The 23497-nt window shown below is 35.2% G+C and overlaps 4 protein-coding genes across 5 annotated transcripts; 2 read left to right on the plus strand and 2 right to left on the minus strand.

Moving 5' to 3' along the window:
- Positions 1-609: 609 nt before the first annotated feature.
- LOC107565620 (deoxyhypusine synthase) lies at positions 610-6175 on the minus strand. 2 transcript variants are annotated; one of them, XM_016250884.1, is made up of 10 exons: positions 5982-6175; positions 5419-5636; positions 3113-3256; positions 2838-2959; positions 2661-2757; positions 1855-1941; positions 1659-1764; positions 1425-1528; positions 1210-1335; positions 610-1126 (listed from the first exon to the last, which is right to left on the minus strand). In XM_016250884.1, exons 2-10 carry the CDS (start codon positions 5623-5625, stop codon positions 1031-1033), a joined length of 1089 nt encoding a protein of 362 aa, XP_016106370.1. In that variant the 5' UTR covers positions 5626-5636; positions 5982-6175; the 3' UTR covers positions 610-1030. The 2 variants fall into 2 exon arrangements, with proteins under 2 accessions (XP_016106370.1, XP_016106369.1); XM_016250883.1 differs by having other exon boundaries at positions 5419-5633; positions 5982-6174.
- Positions 6176-7090: 915 nt separating this feature from the next.
- Positions 7091-9920, plus strand: gng14 (G protein subunit gamma 14). The gene is made up of 3 exons (XM_016250872.1): positions 7091-7178; positions 7601-7716; positions 9592-9920. The coding sequence occupies exons 1-3, from the start codon at positions 7091-7093 to the stop codon at positions 9715-9717; spliced, it is 330 nt and encodes a 109-aa protein (XP_016106358.1). The 3' UTR covers positions 9718-9920.
- Positions 9921-9994: 74 nt separating this feature from the next.
- Positions 9995-16537, minus strand: fbxw9 (F-box and WD repeat domain containing 9). Its single transcript, XM_016250882.1, has 8 exons — positions 16209-16537; positions 15759-15844; positions 15458-15605; positions 13970-14714; positions 12613-12761; positions 12294-12494; positions 12147-12212; positions 9995-10560 (listed from the first exon to the last, which is right to left on the minus strand). The coding sequence occupies exons 2-8, from the start codon at positions 15839-15841 to the stop codon at positions 10486-10488; spliced, it is 1467 nt and encodes a 488-aa protein (XP_016106368.1). The 5' UTR covers positions 15842-15844; positions 16209-16537; the 3' UTR covers positions 9995-10485.
- A 3773-nt stretch (positions 16538-20310) lies between these two features.
- Positions 20311-21317, plus strand: LOC107565624 (myeloid-associated differentiation marker homolog). The gene has a single exon (XM_016250887.1). It carries the CDS (start codon positions 20472-20474, stop codon positions 21315-21317), a length of 846 nt encoding a protein of 281 aa, XP_016106373.1. The 5' UTR covers positions 20311-20471.
- The last annotated feature ends 2180 nt before the right edge of the window (positions 21318-23497 follow it).

Here is a 23497-nt window from a genome sequence, read left to right on the forward strand (position 1 = left end):
TTGTTATTACTAATCAAAAATTAAGTTTTGATATATTTATTGTAGGAAATGTACAAAATATCTTCATGGAACATGGTCTTTTTTTGGCTATTGCTACAAATATACCTGTGCCACTTATGAATGGTTTTGTGCTCCAGGGTCTCTCTCTCTCTCTCTCTCTCTCACACACACACACACACACATATATAATTAATAGTTAATTATGTTTTTCACTTTATATTAATCAAAGAATCCTGAAAAAGTATCACAGGTTCAGCACAACTGTATCCAACATTGATTATAAATCAGCATATTAGAATGATTTCTGAAGGATCATGTGACACTGAAGAGTAATGATGCTAAAAATTCAGATTATAAAGTATAAAATAGAAAACCATTATTTTAAATTGCAATATTTCATATATTTTTATAATAATATTAATATTATAATATTTTTTCTATAGTTTGGTCAAATAAATGCAGCCTTGATAAGCATAAGACATGCCTTTAAAACATTAAAAATCTTACTGATCCCAAACTTTTGAATGGCAGTGTGTATAATGTGTTAAATAAAAAGAAATGAAACCTTTTTTTATTATACATTCTATTATACATTATTCAATATTTCAGTAGGTGTTGATGATTCATTTATTGTCCATGCAATTTAAGCATAATAATGTAAGTTACAAATATCCAGATAAAATAAAATACACAAACAGCGCACAAGCTGTTGTGCATTAACACTGAAGGATGCAATGCAATAAAATACACATTGTACCATCTCAAAGAGGTACAAAATGAAAATATAATACCTATATATATATTAATAAATAATTGAATGCAACTTCAATCTAATAAAGTTGTTTCTGAACATATTTTGCCAGACAAAAGCACACAAAGATCATAAGAAACTAAGATGTTTAAATAGATAATTATATATGATTTCATAAATTTAAATAGAGCATTTAAAGCATCTGCACTGAAAAACAAGCAAACAGGAAGACAGTGAGGAGAGGTGAAATGTTTAAATAGGTTTCACAAGAGAAAAGCATCAATCGCTCTTCTTTTCCTTGATCAACCTGCTGGCGTTGTGTGCAAACGTTTCAGCCACTAAAAGTGGAAAGACTATAGAAGCATCAGCGTAGACCTGCACAAAACACAACAGCACAGTTACCAGATCATCATATTACTAAGAGTAGAATGTCATGTCATATTCAGATTTAATCTTACCTTCACAGGTGTGGCGTCCATGCGGATCTTTCCCCAAGAAATGGCTTCATCTGGCCGAGCGCCGGAATCTGAGCCGTCAAACTCCTGACCAGTGTTGACAAACACCGCAAAATCTGCTCCGTTCCTCTGAGAGCGACCAAAAACAGATGAGAAACACTTCCGATTTCATTTTATGACTCAACATGATTGTGCTTTTTTTGGGTTCATGTGATTACCATGAGATTAGCGTTGGCGATGTGATGTTTGACGAGGCCTCCTCCGAGAATGATCATCCCTGTGGTCTCGGCAAACACTGCCTTGCTGTTCAGACGCCGAATATCTGAAGTATGAAAAATTATCGTAAACGCCACTGTCAAATAATCTCCACACAGGGTTCCCACGCTTCTTGAAAGTCCTTGAATCTGGTGTTCATGAAAGAGTGGGAACCCATCACATCTTGAGCAACTCACCCTCCACAATGTCAAGCACCAGGCCAGGGTTCTTATATGAGTGGAAATAGATCATATCACCCAATGAGCCGTCAGTGAGGGCGGGACTAAACACTGGGATGTCATTCTGAAAGACAATCATACAGTCATTAAGAGATTCAAATTTGTGGAAGGATGCAGGTGAAGGTGACTTGTATGTGTTCAATTCAAATGTTACCTTATAAGCCCAGTAGTACACCGAGTCTGGGTTGTTAATTTCTTTGCCTAGTCTGTGGATCATTTTGGAGGGTGTCCAGTGTGTGCCCTGATGGAAAAACAGCAATCAATGCTGGGACACATTAAATAATTATTTGAATTATTTAATTATTTAAATACAAATTTAAATGCATTACACTCATAGAATCATAAAAAGCTTAAACAATTAAATACCAAAAAATTTACATTTTTTTTTATTATTATTAAAAAAATTTAAATAATGGAAATTTCTTTAGATATTTAAATTCAATTAATTAAAAAATTATAAATAAATAAATTAATTAAATACATTTTCACATGTGTGGGCAATTTGACAAATATTTACAAAATGAATAAATAAATATAAATTAACCACCCCAATTTAATTTAATTTTAATAAATAAAATATTTTTACCTTGTTTTATATATGTATGTATGCATGTATGTATTAGGCATTTTTCATAAGTCTTTAACCACCCAAATAAAATAAAATAAAACATTTCTCACATCTGTTTTTGTTCCAGCAACATTTAGTCCAAAATAAAATAAAATATTTATTCCACCACCATTTGGTTCAGAATGGGCATTTTTACAAATATTTAAACACCCCGATTTAATAAAATAATTAAAAACAATAATGTATTTTAATATTTGATTAATTTAATTTATTTTAAATTAATGTTAATTTAATTTACTTTGTAAAATTGTCCACAAGTGTGAGGTGTTTTTTATTTTTTAAACATATCACCACCCCAATTTAAAAATAAATGAAAATAAAATAAATCTCACCTCTGTTTTTTGTTCCAGCACCATTTGGTCCAGAATAGGCATCAGCCAGTCTTCAAACTTACAGTAATTATCATTTGGTACCAAGAGATTACCTATTCTATGACATAAAGCATAATTATATGTATTAATAATTACTTATAAACACCCCAATGATCTAATGAGGAACTGTTTTCTTACCTGTTAATGCCTTGCTGTCGTAGCTCTTTGCCTTTTAGGCTGAACTCGCCGAGGTAAGTGGGTGCTAAACATTTGATAAAGTCTTCCTCAATCCCTCCTGCTGTGGTCACTATCACATCTACCTACAGAAACATTCAAACAACTCAACATAAATAGATTCTTTTCATTTAATATGAACAGAATAGATAGTGGCAGACCGTCCTAGACAGATGTTATTAGCCGATACAGATCATGAAACATAACGGTGCTCGTACAAAGTCACAGTGTGGCCGTACCATTCTGTGCTGTGCGAGGTAGCGAATGCTCTCTCGCACACCGGAGCTGATCAGGTTGGATGTGTAGCCCAAGAAAATGGTGCATCCTGAAGCAGATGTATGTGAATCACAGCCCTCCTGCACCGGCTCCAGTCTCTTCTCAATCTACTCCAACCACACACACAATCAGTGCTGGAGCTCAAACATGACTTAGAGCTACAAGACTGAGATGATGAGATAACTGATATTTGATTGCTGAGATTATGTTGTTGTGTAGTATACACAAACTAATTGCATGTTTCTGTGATACTTATACGTTTATTGTTTAATCATACCTTTTATAACATATTTACAAGACAAGATTTGATGCATCAGTAATTGATGTCCCATCTGAACATACAATGGCCCCAAAAAGTACTTGGACATGTTATTTATTCCTGTGATGTAAAGCTGAATTTTCAGCATCATTACTCGAGTATTTAAGCAAAGCAAACATGTTCACGTCTGAGATGCATTTTGACATTTATCTCTATATTATATATATATATATATATATATTTTATATACACACACACACACAAAGAAAAACAAGTAGAAAAAAAGAAGATAAATATAGATAATTAAATACTTTTACTTAAAAAAAACTTAGTGTCACATGATCCTTCAGAAATCACTCTAATATTATGATTTACTGCTCATTTATCATAAATTTTATTGATGCTCAATTATTAAGAATGGTTCTTAAATCTCCATCCAAAGACCAGAGGGCGCTCTCGCGCTGAAACTCCAAATATGCCTTTAATAATATATATATATATTATTAAAGGCATATATTATAATTATTATACGCCTATAATAATATATATATATATATTATATACACACACACACACACACAAAGAAAAACAAGTAGAAAAAAGAAGATAAATATAGATAATTAAATACTTTTACTTAAAAAAAAAACTTAGTGTCACATGATCCTTCAGAAATCCCTCTAATATTATGATTTACTGCTCATTTATCATAAATTTTATTGATGCTCAATTATTAAGAATGGTTCTTATTATCAATTTTGAAAGCAGTTTTTGCTGCCTAATATTTTTGTGGAAATTTTGTTTTTTTCAGCATTCTTTGATGAATAGACATTTCAAAAGAACAGCATTTATTAGAAATAGAAATCTTCTGTAACATTATACACATCTCTATGGTCACTTTCTTTTATCAAATTAATGCACCCTTGCTGTATTAAAGTGTTAAGTTTCTTACTTTTTTTTTCTTACCTCAACTTGTTTTAATAGTGCATCACAGTTTCCACAAAAATATTATGCAGCACAATTGTTTCCAGAAGATGACAAAAACCATATAGTCTATAATAATTTTAGTTGAATTATACAGTTCTATTTTTTATTTATTATTCCGAATGTGCCAAATTTGCCGTCCAGCTTTATGAATGAATATGCCTGTTGTATTTCCGGCAAAACGAGCAGAAAATGGCCTACTCCCTCGAGTTCTTTATGAAGAACAGAAAGTCTGCTTTTCAGCCATTCTCTTTGCCATGTCCTTTGTCTTCCTTTTTTTTTCTTCTTTTTTTTGGAGTCACAAGCCGTCTGCCACAAAGAAAACTATTTCGTCCTCAGAATCCATATTTTTATTAATGGCGCGAAACGTAATGCTTACGTCAGAGTTTGTAAAATCGTAGTAAATTCGTGTCGTGTGTGACCGCCTCCTTACGATTTTCGGATAAACTCAATCGTGACATGTGCCAGACCTCACGACGTTCCGACCTTCAGAATCGCACCGTGTACGCCCGCCTTAAGACAATTATACAGAAATAGGCCTACTTTGATGACAGACTTTGCTCAGGCTTTTCAGAACAACCAAAACAACATTTCAGATGCTGTGCAATGAGATGAGTCAAGTTATCCCGTCCCATTGTGCAAAGTCACATGACATTTTTGATGCGCAAGGTGGAAATTATTCGGTAAATGTGTTTCCATCGTAGTTTATGTGCATCTTGGCGTTTCCATCCAGCGGTTTGTTTATGCGATGTTCCAAAATGCGCATAAAAATAGGTGGCTGGAAACATAGAAGACTGGAGTAATGATGCTGAAAATTCAGCTTTGATCACAGGAATAAATGACACTGAAAAATGCATTCCAATAGTTATACTAAGTTGCAATTTTATATTTCACAATATTATAGCTATTTTAAAATGACTGTATAATTTATTAAATGCAGTCTTGGTGAACATAGGATACTTAAAAAACATTTTAAAAATAGGTCACTTTCCTAAGCACCCAACAGTGTGCTGACAGTCAGTCCCTCACCATCTTGTTGATCTCCTGCACGGCCAGGCCGAAGTTGCTGGCCTGGAAGCCCGTGCTGAGGAAGGACTGCAGCAGGGCTCTGTGGTCCACGCCTCGGTTGAAGTCATAGCCTCTGATCTGAGGCATGTCCTCCGGCAGAGCGATGCTCTCCTTCAACACCGCGTCCCTCGCCACGGAGGGCGCCTCAGCCGGGTGGTCGGCCATCATCGCCCCAACTACTGCAACACAGCATACACTCAATTCTACATAGACTTCAACTGTTTCCATACAGTCTTACCAGGGCACGGTCTCAGATGGTAATACCATAATACTCTGGATATATGCTTGGTGTTGAATGACTACGATATGTACTACCTTATTTCAAAGAATGGCATGTTTTTATCATGGTAAGCACAGTTCTTCCAAACGGATCATGTGTATGTCATCTGATGAAAGCAGTTTGAAGACTGCGCAGTTCCAGTGCCGAGATCAAACACTTCAGCGTCAATACTTGATGAAGTGTTAAAAGCTAATGCATGTTTGTTTTCTATTTCTTTGTATCTTTAAAATAAAATTACACTCACCCCAACCGTTACGTAGTCTCTAATACCCGGCTTGTTAATGTAGTTTATTGCTGTTATCTCACTCACAGCGCTGCACACTTGGTCATCCACATGTTCCAAAACAACTACGGCTAGCGCGGCGGTACAAACCAAATACAAAACGCGAAGCGCCTTTAAACAGTACATCAGGATTTGCTGCATTGAGTGGAATGGACTCCTTATGTTTTATATATGCTAAGATTGTAATTAAAACCGGAATATTATGATGCCATTGATTGATGTTGCATAAATGGGGCGTATACATGACCCGGAACAGCATATAAAGGAACAGTTACAAAAGCAGCGTCAGTTAGAGCATAATATATCAATATTTTGATACTATTTTTAAGCATATTTTATTATAAAAATATGTAGGGTGATAATAATTGTTATTGTTAATATATTATAATTATATATATTATTTATGTAGGCTATTTAAAGATATTTTACAGATTTAAATAAATAATTAATTTATGATTGAAATTATTTATTTTAGTCATAGGTATGTAGTTTGTATATACAGTTAACCCCAAAACGTTTTTAAATACTAATGTATGATTATTTTTAATGTAGGCCCATTAAACAAGAAAATATCACAAGATGTGGGACCTCCAAAGTCATTTTCTTTTCTGATCCGTTTTTGGATAATTTTGACTAAATAAAGTCTATTATACAGGCTTTTTATTTATTTATTGCATATAAATATAAATCTTTTTATTATTATTATTTAATTTTAATTTATTTATTTGCTGCAGATACATTTAGACATTTGGAATATTCACCATTTTTAAATGCTTATTTAGCTACATGGCAAATTACAGAACACTTGATTTAATGCAATTTCTATGAAACATTGTAAAACAGGAGCAGGATGATAACACATCTGTGCACACAGTTAAACAAATTCAAGGGAGGTTTCATGAAATCAAATACTACTGAACTTTCATGACATTTCATGTGACCTCAGAACTAACTCCACCACATCACAGGAGCTTTGAAGCTTCCAGCCGTCCGTCCGTCCGTCCGTCCGTGTGTGTGTGTGTGTGTGTCTGTGTGTGTGTGTGTGTGTGTGTGTGTGTGTGTGTTGGAGGATGGAGGGGTTTAACATCCCATTGAGATATAAAAGCCTCCAAAAACTGGACACCAACTCTTCCTCGCTGAAACAAGAACATTTGAGCTCTACACAATGACTGATGGACCCTTGAGGTAAAATTACAGTCATCATCTATCAGACCTAATTATTCATCCATTCGATAGTTTAAGTAATATAATTAATAATAAGGTTAGGGCTGTGCAAATAATCAAATGTGATTGTCATGCGCATCTCATCAGTAAAGCCGGTTCTGTGATTAGTAGTAAATCTCCATCACCCGCTTTCAAATGGAGCAGCATTTAGGCTACTTCACAGAGCCGTTGTTCACTGACAAGCTACGCAATATCGCGTTCATAATCGCAGGCGATTCATCGCCGATAATGGAAGCAGGTGATGGATTTTTACTACTAATCACAGAACCGGCTTTACTGATGAGACGCGCATGACATGATCATCGCATTTGATTTTCTGCACAGCCATAAATAAGGTTATAAACATGGTTTTTCAGGGTGCAAGTCTAATGTTGATACAGCCGTGATGGACGTATACTGCAGTAATAATGTTCTTCAGGCCAGGAGAGCCGTGGAGCAGCTCAGACTAGAGACAGAACTACAGAGAATCAAGGTGAGATGCACTCATCACACCATAATAACACAAAAACAACACCTTTTAGAGTGTATCTTTTGAGTTATTTGTAATTTCATTTGTGTATATGGATGAAAATACGGCTATATGGCTATGACAAAAAAAAAATACCTGAATTCCAAGCACAAGAATAGAATAGAATACAATAGAATAGACACTTAAAAAATCCATGAAACCATCCTTAAAAAACAAAAAGAGAAAGAAAGAAAACTGCAGCTGGTTACGGATTAGTAAAAAATAGGTTAGCAATATTTTAATGTGAGGTTTTACTGAATTAACTTGGGCTACATTTATATAAAAAAAGCCATATATTTCATGAAATGATAGAATCCTAGTAGAAGTACTACTGTTACTGACAACCACCAAAAAGACAAACTCGATCTACTTGTTGATTCAAAGCTCATCATAAGCTTTGTACTTTTTAACTTAGAAAAACGTTATTTTACTGTAAACTTAAATCAGTGGTGTCACTGAGGCACTACCTTTTCAAAATGTACCGTTTGAAGGTAACGTCTCAGTTATGGTACCTTTAAGACGTAAAGTGCAGGCTATACATAGCAACTAATAAAGCAAGAAGCCCCCGCTTCATGGGGCTTATTGCTTTTATAAAACGGTTATTCCATATACGTAGTAAGGTTTCACAAAATAAAACAGAGCAAATAAAGTGTAACGATATTAATAAAAACAGTACTCTTCCACCAAACAGTTCCTCAGAAACAGTTGTGGTTCCAACAAAGTGGTTGCCGAACAGAAGTAAACAAAGGTGTGTGTGTAGAGTAATTTACAACAGCTCTGAATCAGCCAATCAGAATCAAGGACCGGAACTATCTGTTTTATAAACGTACATTTTAGGTCCTAATGTGTACTTTTAAAGTAGCCTACTAAAATGTTCCATTTAAGGGGTAAATACGGTACAATGATGCACCTTTTAGCGTTGGCACCTCAGGATACCTCCCAAGTGACCAGTGTTGGGAAGGTTACTTTGGAAACGTAATAGTTTACAGATTACAAAGTAACCCTTTTTAAAAATGCAATAAGTAGTGGTCAATTACTTTAATAAAGTAATGTGACTGATTACATTTGATTGCTTTTCTAAGTTTTTGTTTTCAACTGTCAATTATTTTGAAACATTTAAAGCAGGCAGGGTTAACCTTACAGTCGTACTCAACACTGATTACTGTCAGACTTTCAAAATCACTTAAATTAAGAGTATAATAATTTAATTTTAAAACACAGCCACTACAAAATCAGACTTTAGCAGCTCTTTTTACTTTGAGATCATTCTGAGGTTAAATACAGATATAAAGTCATGACAAGAAAATTGTTTAATAGCTATGATACTGTTTTCGAAATCAAATCTTTGCATAACTATGACAGGAAACACTGGCATCTAACAAAGCCTGGGAAAAACTGTTAATTTAAAAAAAATTAAGCGTATACATAAACCCAAATAGCAAATAAAACGGTTATCGAATAATCATGTGTCCTGTTCTGTGTACTAAACTCCTGGTGTCTCATAATTTAGAGCAGTCAATGCAATTTATAAAAGAAAGCAATTAAATCTTTGTGTGTGTGTGTGCTGCGTGTGTAAGAGAAATATTCAGATGTAACCCCCTTTGTAATCATTAACATATTCATAAGCAACTGTAATTTAATTACACATTTACTCAGTAACTTTAACTGATTACAGTTACATTTTGTAATTATGTAATTCCATTACATGTAACTAGTTAGTTAGTCAGAAAGAGTGCATACAGTAAAGGAATGTATAGCGTTAACCAAATAACAGGTTTTCACCATAGCATTTTATCATTACATTACATCTATCATATCATGCATATGTTGGTGTGTCAGATTTCGGCAGCAGCAGAGCAGCTTGTTCAGTACTGTCAGGAGCACAGGAGAGCCGACCCGCTGCTGACCGGGATCAACGCCTCCTCCAACCCGTTCAAAGACAAGAAGACCTGCGTGCTGCTGTGAACTGCGTCTGCAGTAGTCGCCCTTTTTATCTGCAGCGTTAAGAACGACACGCTGACAAATCCAACTGAATGATCAAATTGTGCATTTATAAAGCTTTTTAAAAATCAAAGAGAATTTGATCACGGGACATTCAGTCAGTCACAGAACAATACAACAGCACTGTCTGCAATAACTATAAATCATTCATAAATATAGACATTTTAAATCAGGATATTTAGTAGTTTTCTCTGGTCGTGAAGTGCATACATTTTAAAGCATTGTGCCTCATTTGTAAACCGTATACTTGTGTAAGTACACTGAAGTATACAAAAACAAATTGAACTTTAATAACTGATTTCCAAGTTAGTGCACTATATAGGGAGTTAATTACTGAAAACCGAGATATATTTTGATATTTGTTTGTATTATACTGCATGTGTTTTAGAATTCACTGTATTTTCAGACTAAGTATATTACTAGCATCAATTTTGTTGAAATGTTCAAGAGAAGATCACACAAATCTCAAAAGGTGTTCCTGTGTTAAGAGGCACTGAAATGTTTTGCACTCTGTCTGTGCAGTCGTAGTGCGACCCCTTCATGAAGAATGACTAGGAATGTCATATTTTTGTTTCTAGAATCACTAGAAACATGTATCAGACACCTAAAACATTCATTTTTAAATTAAAATGAAACCAATTAAAGCATAATGCATTGATAACTTCCTGGAAACGCAGAGTTGAGGAACTGATTTGTTCTTGTTGTTCCCTGCTATCAGATGCTTTTAGACTCTTAGCATCTGTGCCGCCAAACTTCCACATTCATGTCACCAGAAGCCATGGCCAGTGTTCCTCCTTTAATACTTAACTGAGAAGAGAAAAATCATTTATTTATGATTTTATAAAAGAGTAATAGTGGTATCATCCAACAGAAGTATTTATGAGACATACAGTAATGGCTTTGAACGTAGCTCATCCAATCAGATTTATAGTGCATATGTGTGTTCAGTCTTTTGTTTTTAATTCAAGTGTTATATAATGTGAAGCTCTGTTTGCATTGATTCCAGACAATTCATTTGTGTTGAATAATCCGTTTTTTTGGTTTGCATCCATCAAATTCTAAATAAAAACAGTATATACTGAAATGAGATTAAGTATCTTTTATTAGATACAAATATTTAATTCAATGGATTATCAAAACTTGGCACTATCACATGGTTATGTAATAAATAATGACAAAAAAGTAAATGCACACCTGAATACTAAGTTACTAACAAAGAGAAAGTATAACTGCACGACTCAACCAATAGGTTTTGTAAATAGATAGATAGATAGATTTCTGACATAATATTTAATAAAATTTTACTTAATATAGAAGTAAATATATACTTAAGGTCAGGAATCGAATATTTGTTGTAAAATTTCAATTTCAATTCCGCCAATCACTTCCTTTATGCGATTCCTGTATCTTTTATTTAGGTGGCGAAAAGGGACTATTAAAAATGTATTAGTCTTTGAATCATTCATTCAAGAGATTCATTCAAAAACACTGATTCATCCAGTAAAGAAAATCTCAAAGTAAATCTTGAGTGAGTCATTGAATCATTCCATTCATAAATTCCATGAGATTTTGTTGAATTGTCAAAAAATTTTTTCCTTCAGAATTGTGAGAGAAAAAAATAAAAAAAAATCTCAATTTATCCAGAATCATGCAGCTCTATTTTGTACACAAACAGCTCTTAATCTTAATTAACTGAACGTAATATTTTTGCTAAATATGTTTGATATCTAAATGTTTTTTTTATCCATACTGGAATCGATAAGAATCGGAATCTCAACCCTAGTCTTCAGTGTGAAGAAACATTTCTTAATATTAAGAATCAAAAATGTAATTCTTATTAAGAACTTTTTCAAAGTTGTAAATAAAAACAAAAAATTATTGGAGTGCATTTTACAAGAAAAAACATTTCTTCTAATTTTTTTCTTCAAAATTTTCAATGTATTGAAAATAAAATTTTCTTGGTAACAATTACTTGCCATTTCTTTGTAATTGTTTGTGTAATTTAATAGCGATTTCTGAGTGAAATATGTTCCTAAACCATTTTTTCCCCCAGTGTACAGTTATCCTGCTTAATATTTTTGTGGAAACAGTGATGCTTTTATTACAGGATTCTTTGATGAATATAAAAGTTAAAAGAACAGCAATTATTTATTAAAAAAAAATCTTTTGCAACATTATAAATGCCTTTACTGTCATGTTTGATCAATTTAATGCATATCTGCTGCAAAAAATATAAATTTCTTAACAAAATATCTAACTTACACAATATTTTTTAAACCGCTACTGTATAAGATATAAGATTTTGGTTATATCACCCACTTCTATTACCACTTGAATATAAAAAAACAACAAAAAAAAACAGAGATGAATCATGGGTAAAAATGTCAACATACCCCGTTTACTCCTGCCTGATGGTGAAGGGTGCACAGTGTCTTGGGTGGAGCACATGGAAGGTGGACCTGCATCCAACAAGAGATGTGAGCTGCCAATAACCTTGGATAAAGATCAACTAAACTCTTTTTAACTGACAGAAGACTTGCCTTGATAGTGCGGTCAGAGGAGCACGTGTACAGAGCACCAGGAGAGTAGTGAACGCCGGTGACCAGTGACCTGTGGACGTTAAACTGGGATACGTGCGTCAGGGAGCTGTTGTGCATGGACAAGGTGTGCACGAGTCCACGGTTATCCCCGGCCCACACCTCTCGCCCGCTGTAGGACAGAGACAGCAGGTACGACCTCAGCTGTAGACGTGTGAAGAAGACACAGAGAAGTGCATTAGCTGACTGTAACAGACACTTGTTAGGGTTGTGTGGTTTATTCTTTTATTTGTAGCTTGTGTGTGTGTGTGTTTGTGTATACCTGAACTTTCTGCAGGAGTTTTCCCGCCCTGCGGTCGAACAGAGCGACGGTTTGGTCTTTACTGCCTGATAAGATGTACTGGTCATCAGACGCCAGGCACAACACAGCATCACTGTGAAGACGAAGACTCTTGACCAATGGATCTGCAGCTATATCACATGAATGAGAGCTGTCAGCAAATACAGTTACAAACGACTGCTAGTGTCTGTCTGAGTGGACTTCTCAGGGTATTCGGCCATCTTTAAAGTGTACACAACATGTGTGTGTTGAAATATACACCATTCAAAAGTTTGGAGACGGTAAGATTTTTTTATGTTTTTGAAAAAAGTATCTTATGCTCACCACGACTGCATTTATTTGATAAAAAATACAGTAAAATCTGTAATATTGTGAAGATGTTTACAGTTTAAAATAACTGTAATCTAGTGCAATATATATATATTAAAGTGTAATTTATGCCTGTGATGTAAAGCTGAATTTTCAGCATCATTACTCCAGTCTTCAGTGTCACATGATCCTTTTATTCTGCCTTTTATAAAGCACAGAAGCTTTGATATGTTGTTATTTAATGCAAATACATTTATATATTTCTAATTGTAACTTAATTGTGCAAATACTTTTTGGGGCCTCTATGTCATAATGTATATGGAGGCCCCATAACATGTCATAAACAACCCAAATCACTTATTTTCTCATTAAACATTGCAACAGTCATTTATCTCTAAATTTGGTGTTTTAGGTATGAATATTAATTGAAATAAATATTTAAAAAATGTGACTAAATTTGAATCATTGATATGCAATTTTGCTATTATTAACAAAAACTACAACTATTACAAACAATTTTTGGTAATTAAAATAAAGCTGAAATGAAATGAAATAAAATACAAATATTATATATATATATATATATAATTTTTTTATTATAGTTGTATACTTATTAAATTATACTTAAATATACTTAACTTATACTTAAAAAAAACTTAAAAATGAGAAATGTTGCCTTGCCAACTATCTGAAACAAATAGGCTGAAGTACTACAACTGCTAAAACTAAAACTGAAATACAAATAAATTAAAGCTATCTAGAAATATAATAAAAACCAGTCTAAATAGAGAAATTAAAAAATAAATTCAAAGCACATATCAAAATGACCAAACCTAAACTAAAATTATAATGAAAACTGACAATATAAAAATAAAAGCTAATTCAAAATATTAACAAATACTACTACAATAGTATATAAATAATACTAAATCAACTCTTTTCACGTGTGAATCATTCACAACCAATAAATCATCCACGATAAAACTAGGAACGAGCTTTAAGAAAATAAATATCCTGAACCTCGACTCACCTCGGGTGTCAAAGATGCTTAATTTCTGATCATGTGACCCGGCCAGCACCATGTCCCGCTCGCAGGACAGACATAATACAGCAGCTTTGCACTGGATGAGTCCCCGTTCTGCTCCTCCGGCTTCAAGATCCCAGAGCCTGACGGTGCTGTCAAACGAGCCAGACGCCAGCAGAGGTCCGCTGGAGGCCAGGCACCACACCCAGCCCCGGTGGGTACTAATGGTCCCGCGTCCCGCTAGAGTGTGCATCAGCTTGCCTCTGGGACTCTCTCGAAGGTCCCACAGGTTCACGTTTCTGTCCCGAGAGCCGGAGGCACACAGCGCCTCTTCTCCACCCAGAAGGAGGACACAATTCACATCTGCAATGTGGCCAGAGGGAAGGATGATGTGCTCCAAGGGTGAAGAAGTGCTGGATGACTCAATCAGATGGGGACTATCCGAGGTATTCTGGGATTGAACTTGCACGTTCTCTTCTCCTGCTTCCGCTGCACCGTTTAAATCGGCATCCAGCTGCATCTCTACCAAGTTCTCACTGTTCACCCCACCAGCTGCCTCTTCCTGTCTCTCTGCCTGATTCTCATGCCCTGTCCAGCAGCCAATCAGCTGCTCCATTTCCAAGCATGCCTTGGACCAATCAAAATCCTCCTTTGGCCCGACTGGGAAAGATGCTGCGGGACCCGAGAGTTTTTGAGCCCGAAGCTGCCACGCCAAGCGATCCTCGCCAAGCTTTCCCAATGTCTGGCATACCTAAACACAGACGAACAGCAAGAGTTCAAGTTTTTTTTGAACGAAATGAACACTTCCAGTCAGCAGGGATGCATTAAATCGAAAGTGACAGTAAAGACCTTTATAATGTTACAGAATATTTCCATTTCGAATAAATGCTGTGCTTTTGAACTTTCTATTCATCAAAGGATCTTGAAACAAAATGTATCACAGTTTCCACAAAAATATGAAGCAGAACAACTGTTTTCAACATTAATAATAATAATAATAATAATAAATGTTTCCTGAGATTAAAATGATTTCTGAAGGATCATGTGACGCTGAAGACTGGAGTAATGATGCTGACAATTCAGCTTTGAATCACGGGAATAAATTGTGTTTTCAAATATATTCAAATAGAAAACAGTTATTTTAAACTGTAATAACATTTCACAATATTCACAGTTTTTACTGTATTTTTGATTAAATAAATGCAGCCTTGGTGAACAGAAGAGACTTCTTTCAAAATGATTACAAAAATATTATTGACCCCAAACTTTCAAACCAAAAGGTTTAAGGTTTATAGGATCTCTGAGCACAAAAACAATTGTTTATCATATAAAAGTAAGCAAAAATTCTTAAAATGTATTATTACTATTAATAATATATCAAATGTATTAATATTAGTAAGAACTGCATTCCCATTTAGTGAAAGAAGCATGCCCTGAATAGAAGAAAATGTCAATTTTGGCTTCTAAACGTCTCTTGAATTTGAAAATGCTTACCTGCGGCAGCACATTAATGACACACTGTGCTGGGAGATGCGAGGCTATCTGGGTAACTATCTCCCATGGCAACGACAGGAGGGTTGTTCCGTTGCTAGAAGGAGAGGGGCTTGTCTCCATAGCGCTGACGGATGGTTCCAAATTCAATCTGTGAGGGTAAACGTCAGAATGCACAAGTCTGAAATTTAAACTAAAGTTTGCAAACATACAGAGCTCATACAGAGTCCCTGCAGTCAGTAATAAACCACACAGTAAACTATAATATATTACAGTGAATGCTGAAACAACTTTTAATACAGACCTCTCTGGTAAGCTGGGTGGATCGGCCCCAGCAGGGCATCTCTGCTTCTCCTCGTCCTCCAGGGCGACGCTGGCTCTCGACATCGACTGAATCACAAGAGCATAAAATGATGCTGCCATCACTTTCTGTTATTCACATATATATTAACCAATTTACTCTGAACAGATGAATACTGCATATGTTACCCTGACTACATCCAAGCTGAATAGTAGCCAACATGGCAACATTATGTTCTTCTTAGCAACTAACATATAATAGAAAAGACAACAACAACAACAACCGTTTGCTATAGATACAGATTATATACAATAGATGCCAGTTGTCTCATTTTTAGATGCTTACTGTATAAATACCTAATTAATTAGGAATAGATAAATGATCGTATTATGCTATATATAATAGACTTTATAAATAGGATTTAGGTAAATATGAGATATGGTTGGCACATACCTTATTTTAATCGAAAATCCTTGTATTAAAATACAGACTGAAAGGGTAAACAATCCACATTTTTCGTCCACCTGGTTTTTGTCATGAATTCTTAATAATTTTGACACTGATTATGACACTACACAATCATCTGTGTACACCCTGTTTTTATATCTGATTTCCCTTAGGTTACGTATGTTAAAGGTGAGCGCTGATATCAGGCGAAAGAAAAATCATAGATTTTTGATCATCTTCAACGGAGAAAATACGACTACAGTTATATTGGCATCTCTGTGACTGGCACCTACAGACGCTTGTCAACTCCGGCGCACACTATTTGTGTCATCGGTGTTTCCGCGTCGCGCGTCGTGACGACAAGGAACGCCAAACTCGAGGTAAGTAAAGTAAAATTTTGACACTGATTATGACACTACACAATCATCTGTGTACACCCTGTTTTTATATCTGATTTCCCTTAAGTTACGTATGTTAAAGGTGAGCGCTGATATCAGGCGAAAGAAAAATCATAGATTTTTGATCACCTTCAACGGAGAAAATACGACTACAGTTATATTGGCATCTCTGTGACTGGCACCTACAGACGCTTGTCAACTCCGGCGCACACTATTTGTGTCATCGGTGTTTCCGCGTCGCGCGTCGTGACGACAAGGAACGCCAAACTCGAGGTAAGTAAAGTAAAAAAAAAAATGTAATTTTTTACCTGGCAAGTTACCTATTTCCTTATCTAACTTCCATCAGCAATGTCTTCTTTCGTGGAAATTGTGTTTTGTCCATGGTTTCTCCCCCCACAAAGTTCTTCTTTGGAATAATGCTGATATAACTGTTAGAAATAAGTCTCTTTTCCCCCCTAGATGGTTTAATAACAACTTGAACAGTATTCTATCTGTGTTTGATGATTTTGGTAATATTTTTCATTTACGAACAATTTATGAATCTCCATACTTTTCCAGTCCCACCAAAGGAATATAATACTTTGATGCGAGCCATCCCAGTAGGCTTAACCCAGTTAATTCAAAGTCACCTTAAATTCAGTAAAGGCAACAGTGTTTATCCGGCTTTATATTTGGGTGGTATCGGTATTTTACATCAGAAATGCAATAACAAAATATTTCAGACAAAGAGAAAGATTACTCCAAGAGGGAAATTCTATAGGGGTTCCTTTATAACAAATATAAATTGGAAAAAGGCCTGGCTTTTGCCAAGTACATTTTGCATTTCTAACAAGGTCAAGGAGATTCATTATAAAATCCCTCATGAAATTTACCCCGTTAATTTGTCTATTTCTAAATATTCTAATGTTGATGAATCTTGCTCGTTTTGTGGTTTTGTTGAGGAAACCGCTGCCCATTTGTTTTTTGATTGTGGTGTTACCAACAAATGATGGGTTGACTTAAGCACCTATGTTTCTAACCTTACAAATGTGTCCCATACCTTCGTCCTCGAAGAAGTTATCTTTTACTATAAAAATCCAAAGCTATTATCTGTTGAATATGTTGTTGATTTTCTTATATTGAATGCAAAATTCTTCATTCATAAGCAAAAATGGCTTAAATCTCCTTTGTCTTTCCCCCTTTTTCTTGTTGAATTGGACTCTCTTGTTTCATCTCTTAGACTTACTAATAACAGAAAGAGTGCCAAACTTTTGATGTATTATGACAACTTTTCTAAAAGAATGTAAGTTTATTTTTGCACTTTTATGTATCGATAATAATTAATTTGACATGCAAATACAGAATATTTGTTTTCTGTTTTTACTTTTATATTTTCTTTTTGTTGGAATATATTCATGTCTCGCTTCCCTGTTTCTGTATGTTTCTACAAGTTTTGCAAAAAAAAAAAAAAAAAAAGTATTTATTTGTTTTATTTTATGTACTTTTAAGTGTATTTAATCATGTTGTAATATTGAACAAAAACAAAACAAACGTTTCATAATATACCCTTTCACAAGTAGGCAACATTTTCCCAAATTATTATTATTATTATTATTTTTCATCATGATAGACGTAATTTCCCAATGGCACTTAATTTGAAATACTCCACTATTCATGATAACCCTTTTTATTTTAAAATCGGATCTTATTTTCAAATTAAACAAGATCGTGAATATATTGTGGGTCGTTAAAGAGATTATGCCTGTTATGTCTGTAAAAACAAATGTAATATCTCTAGTTGCAGCTTAGCACTTAAATCATCAAGAAAACGCAATAATGCAAATGTGAAGTCATGAAACACAGAATTTATACTGTAGTAAATGCAAAATATCTGAAAACATGAGATGATGCAATATTTTAGGTGAGTTGTGAATTTTCCCCCCCATTATTGATATCAATAACAAAATATATAGGTCTAGTAAAAATGCACTGAGATTAATTACGCAATACTCATATGTTTAACATTATATATTGAAGACGAAAATATACGGCTTTTAATTTTAAATTTAAAATGAGGCAGAGCCTTTCTAATAGTTTATGTCTGTGTCAATAGGTGTGATCTGACTCTGTACACAATTACAGTCAGGTCAAAGTCCAGCACATCCCTGTAGAGACACAAACCCATTTCACAACCTCATTTGTTTGCTTTATCTACTGCAATATTCAAATTCACTTCTCTGTATAAGACAATAACTAAGGTACAGTGGTGAAAGCATACTTTTCAAATGAAATGATTCACAAACTATGATCTCGTGACCTGGGATAAAGATTTTGCAGTGATGTTGTCACCATTATCAATGCTTAGAAACTTGGCAGATGATGAGTAATTAGTTGGATATTTGGACCTCAAAGATGACATTTTAGTTAATGTGAAGTAAGGAGAGTACTCTAGCATACTATGTTATTTCTATAGCACCTTTTATACATACAATGCAGTTCAAAAATATATAAATTATTCAGAGAATAAAGCATATAAAAACAATAATAGGGAACAACAATGACAAAAATACATATAGAAAATTAATATACAGTAGCACTTTATTTTACAGTCCTGCTTCACATGTACATACTATGTTGTTAACTATAAGTAAGTATTAAGTGTAAGTAACTTATAATACAGTACTTTTTAGGCAAGTACACTGTAAGTACACATACTGTAAAATAAAGTGCAAACCTCTTTTCTATAGCACCTTTAAAATGCAACTCAAAATAAATATATAAAAATGAGGGGGGAAAGCATAAAAACAATAATAAGCAACAAAAAAAAATCACAAAAAAGCATATAAAAATAAACATACAACATCAATTCACAACTTTCACACAAAAAAGCAGTTCAAAGTTAAAAATATAAACATTATTTAGGGGACAAAATAATAAAACATTGATAAGCAACCAGGACGACAAAAAAGCTCATAAAAATAAATATGCAATGTTAATTTCCACCTTTCATACCTAAAACAAGCTCAAAATATAAACAATATTTAGGAAGGGAAAAAAAGCATAAAAACAATAAGCAACAAGAATGACAAGAAAGCACATTAAAATGAACAAACACAAAACATATAAATACAAACCAAAAACAAAATGTTATTTCTATACCACCTTTCACATCTAAAATAAGCTCAAAGCTCAAAATATAAACAATATTTAGGGAGAAAGCATAAAAATAATAATAAGCAATGAGAATGACAGAAAAGCATATCTTGCGTTTGCTTTATAAAACGAGAAAGCTCAGAATTTTGCATGGTAAGCTGCCAGGTTTTTGGTGCATATGTCATGGAGAGAAGCTTAACCTGACTTCTTCCGGATTTCATAACCAAAAACCAGAATCAGAAGGCCTTAATTTCTCGTCTTCAGAGCATATCTCTCTGTCTTTTATAGCCTCGTTTCGCAAATAAGAGCTCTAGTAATTTACAGAACATAAATCAAACCCATTATTTCTTCCCTCCACCTTTAGTATTCACATGCTTATCATCTTATTTAGCAATGACAAGTCAGGGTCCACCCAGTTTCTTATCTTCACATTCCACTCATTTGAACTTCACACTGACTGGACATTTACAAACCAGGGCCAATCTACGGATGTGCTACTGATAAGGTAATGAGCAATGAGAGGATGAAGCCACTCCCTGGACCGCTTCCCTTCTGGGTGAGGTTAGTATGTAAAGACTAACCTGGAGTCGACGGACGACGACCAACCGAAAAGCCAAGACATTTAGAGAGTATGAGAGAGAGAAGTCAATGAGAAGACAACATTTTGTAGGCTGAAGGCATCAGAATCGAGGCTGAACATCAATTTAAGTGATATTTAAGGAGGAACAGTGCCATCATCATGGTAACCCTGAACACTCAATCTCTCACCGTGCCGGTGGGAATAATCCGCCTCTTTGAGTTCGCACTAACGCTCATTACCTTCAGCCTGGTGGCTTCTGAAGGCCACAGCAGCTCTTCGTTCTGGGCCTGGTGCATGTTCACCTGGTGCTTCTGCTGTTTCGTGACCCTCCTCATCATCATCCTGGAGTTCACCAGCCTCAACGCCAAGGTGCCCATTTCTTGGGACGACTTCACAACGGCTTTTGCGATGTTGTCCACGCTTATGCTGTTGGCCGCTTCGGTCATCTACCCCACGTTCTACGTACGCTCCTCACAGTCGGTCAGGATCGCAGCCACAGTGATGTCCTGCGTGTGCTTCGGCCTGTACTCAGCCGAGGTGGGACTGACCCGAGCCAAACCCGGGGAGATGAGCGGGTTCCTGTCCACCGTGCCGGGCTTGTTGAAGGTCCTGGAGGCGTTCGTGGCCTGCATCATCTTTATCTCTCTGAATTCGGTCTTTTACAGCAGGTTCCCTGGGCTTCAGTGGTGTGTGGCCGTCTACTCAATCTGCTTCATTATTGCTCTCCTCATCATCATCCTCACCATCGGCAGGTTGTTGGCTCGAATCCCCATCCCGCTGGACAAATGTCTGACGGGGTACAACATACTGGCGGTTTTAATGTATCTCACGGCTGTGGTGATATGGCCTGTCTACAGTTTCCAAAACAATCCAAGACCACCAGTCTGCAATAACTGTTTCTGGGATAGCCTGGTTGTTGTGTCCTGCATGACTTGCATCAATCTGATCATCTACATCGTGGATACGGTTTACTCAGTGCGTCTGGTGTTTGTTTCACCTGCCTAGAAAATCACAACGGTTGTGTGATGAAGTGCTTGTGATGTTCCTCATTTGTAAGTTTTGAAATGTAAAATCTATTAAATGTAAATGTAACCAGATTGTGGCTTGGAGGAGAAGTACAGTTGTTATATATATATAGGCAGTTTTAAATATGCACATACTGGTTTTGTTATCTTATTATTGTATTAAAATGACTGAAAGTTTATTGATATTAGTGCATTCTAAACAATGTTATCAGAATTATTAAAAATAAAAAATATGACAAACACATAACATATAATCATTTAAACATGATTTTTTTATGTATCTATTTTGGTTTCACAGACTTGTTCTCTGTCACTATCAATGTTTGCAAATAAACTAGCCAGTGAAACCGCAGAAAGTGAAAGAAAGAGAGGAAACATCAGTTTGCCTCCATCGTTATGGATTTATAGCATCATAACTCTAACATTTAGTGTCAGTGTAATATTGATCTTTGATCCTAATGTTGACTCTCATGTAACATATGCTTACAACACAGATAATGTTAATGTACTAAAGGTTATGGGGATAACAGCAAATAATTGAGTGCTGAGCGCTGAGAGATGTTGAAATTCTCAATGAACTTCAACATTCTCATCCTCAAAAAACCTCATGAATTTTGTTATCAGTGGTGTTTCAGGACTGGAGTAACCAACACAATCCACTGGAAATACACCCACTAACATTATCCAATCAGTTGGATATTATCCTATTTATTTTCACCCAGAATATACTGTTTCATTCAGAAATGCATTAAAATATAGAAGTAAAATGACTTGTGAATGCCATTTCATGTTGTGAGGTGATGCAGTTTTTTTTTGTATTAAACGGGTCATATGACGTTGCTAAAAAATAACATTATTTGGTGTATTTGGTGTAATGAAATGTGTTTATGCGGTTTAAGGTTAAAAACACATTATTTTTCACATACTGTACATTATTGTTTCTCCTCTATGCCCCGCCTTTCTGAAACATGTCAATTTTTACAAAGCTCATCGGTCTGAAAAGCGAGGTGTGCTGTGATTGGCCAGCTATCCAGTGCGTTGTGATTGGCCGAATACCTCAAGCGTGTGACGGAAATGTTACGCCCCTTACCATACTGTGATGCCCTGTCCGGCCGGAGCGACGAGACAAAAACATTAAAACCCATTATAAACGAGGCATTTGTTGCATCCAGTGGGGACATAATTACGGATTATAATGACTTACACTGTTTTTTCACATTAAACCATGTCTGCATTTGTGATCGGAGAAACGACAAACAACAAGTGCTACTCTACACTGCCCAAAACTCGCGTTTGAATCATCAGTGGCAAATTCTTTAAATATAAAAACGTACTTATAGTCTGTGAGTCAGCATTATTTGTCAGCATCATAGACTGTGGTCAGCATGCGCGCCGAAGGGGAAACAGGGGAACTAAATTCACCGGAAAATTGGCGGCTACTCCAAGGAAACAGTCCTCGTCCTCCGTAAAATGCGTTGCACACATCTGAATATTTGGGTTGAACTGTTCTGGAACAGTGTTGTAAATACAACTTAACCACTGATTTCTAGTCATGTCCTCTTTTGGAAAGCCAAACAAAGTAGTTTCGCTTTCACAACAAAAACACAGCGTCTTCACGACATGGCGGCAGCAACAATACTACAGCCAGAATAAAAGTTATGCCTTCCTTCTTTGCGTGAACATTTGGGCGGCGTTATGCAAATCTTCCCACACTGTGACGTAGACATGTGGGGGCGTGTTTAAACGAGGCATTTTAGGAGGGCGTGGACAAGTCTTAACTTTCATAAAGAATATATTTTTGGATTTGAAACTTTAGTCTTTGCAACTTTACAGATCTTCTTTATGCACCAAGAGCTTGTAACACTCCAAAGAGAAAGGAAAAATTGAAATCGCATCATATGACCCCTTTAAATTAACTATTGCTTGTAACCTCTCTGCTCTATTTCACATTCTATCAGATTATAGTTTGTCAGCTAGTGCAAGTTTAATTTAATTTCCAATTACATTTCCGTTTAAACATCAAACTAACAGGGATAATGTACAGTCAAGTTGAATGCCAACACACGTTTTATTGTTTTTTTGAGTTTTTAAAAGTTGATCTTGAACATCTTTTTTGTTGTTGTTGTTTTATCTATCTACAATTATATTTTAACCTGGATT

The sequence above is a fragment of the Sinocyclocheilus grahami genome, unplaced genomic scaffold (assembly GCF_001515645.1).
Source record: "Sinocyclocheilus grahami isolate Dianchi unplaced genomic scaffold, SAMN03320097.WGS_v1.1 scaffold1012.1, whole genome shotgun sequence".
NCBI classification, from domain to species: Eukaryota; Metazoa; Chordata; class Actinopteri; order Cypriniformes; family Cyprinidae; genus Sinocyclocheilus; species Sinocyclocheilus grahami.

Excerpts from the sequence above, each read along its gene's own strand:
- gng14 (XM_016250872.1), top strand. The coding sequence starts at position 7,091 with ATGGAGGGGTTTAACATCCCATTGAGATATAAAAGCCTCCAAAAACTG. Across the intron at positions 7,179-7,600 it reads GAAACAAGAACATTTGAGCT|GGTGCAAGTCTAATGTTGAT; the intron begins CTACACAATGAC and ends ATGGTTTTTCAG. Across the intron at positions 7,717-9,591 it reads CAGAACTACAGAGAATCAAG|ATTTCGGCAGCAGCAGAGCA; the intron begins GTGAGATGCACT and ends TTGGTGTGTCAG.
- fbxw9 (XM_016250882.1), bottom strand. The coding sequence starts at position 15,841 with ATGTCGAGAGCCAGCGTCGCCCTGGAGGACGAGGAGAAGCAGAGATGC. Across the intron at positions 12,762-13,969 it reads AAGCATCTTTGACACCCGAG|CTGCAGATCCATTGGTCAAG; the intron begins GTGAGTCGAGGT and ends CATGTGATATAG. Across the intron at positions 12,495-12,612 it reads AACTCCTGCAGAAAGTTCAG|CTGAGGTCGTACCTGCTGTC; the intron begins GTATACACAAAC and ends ACACGTCTACAG.
- LOC107565624 (XM_016250887.1), top strand. The coding sequence starts at position 20,472 with ATGGTAACCCTGAACACTCAATCTCTCACCGTGCCGGTGGGAATAATC.
- LOC107565620 (XM_016250884.1), bottom strand. The coding sequence starts at position 5,625 with ATGATGGCCGACCACCCGGCTGAGGCGCCCTCCGTGGCGAGGGACGCG. Across the intron at positions 1,765-1,854 it reads TGTACTACTGGGCTTATAAG|AATGACATCCCAGTGTTTAG; the intron begins GTAACATTTGAA and ends ATTGTCTTTCAG. Across the intron at positions 1,336-1,424 it reads TCGCCAACGCTAATCTCATG|AGGAACGGAGCAGATTTTGC; the intron begins GTAATCACATGA and ends GGTCGCTCTCAG.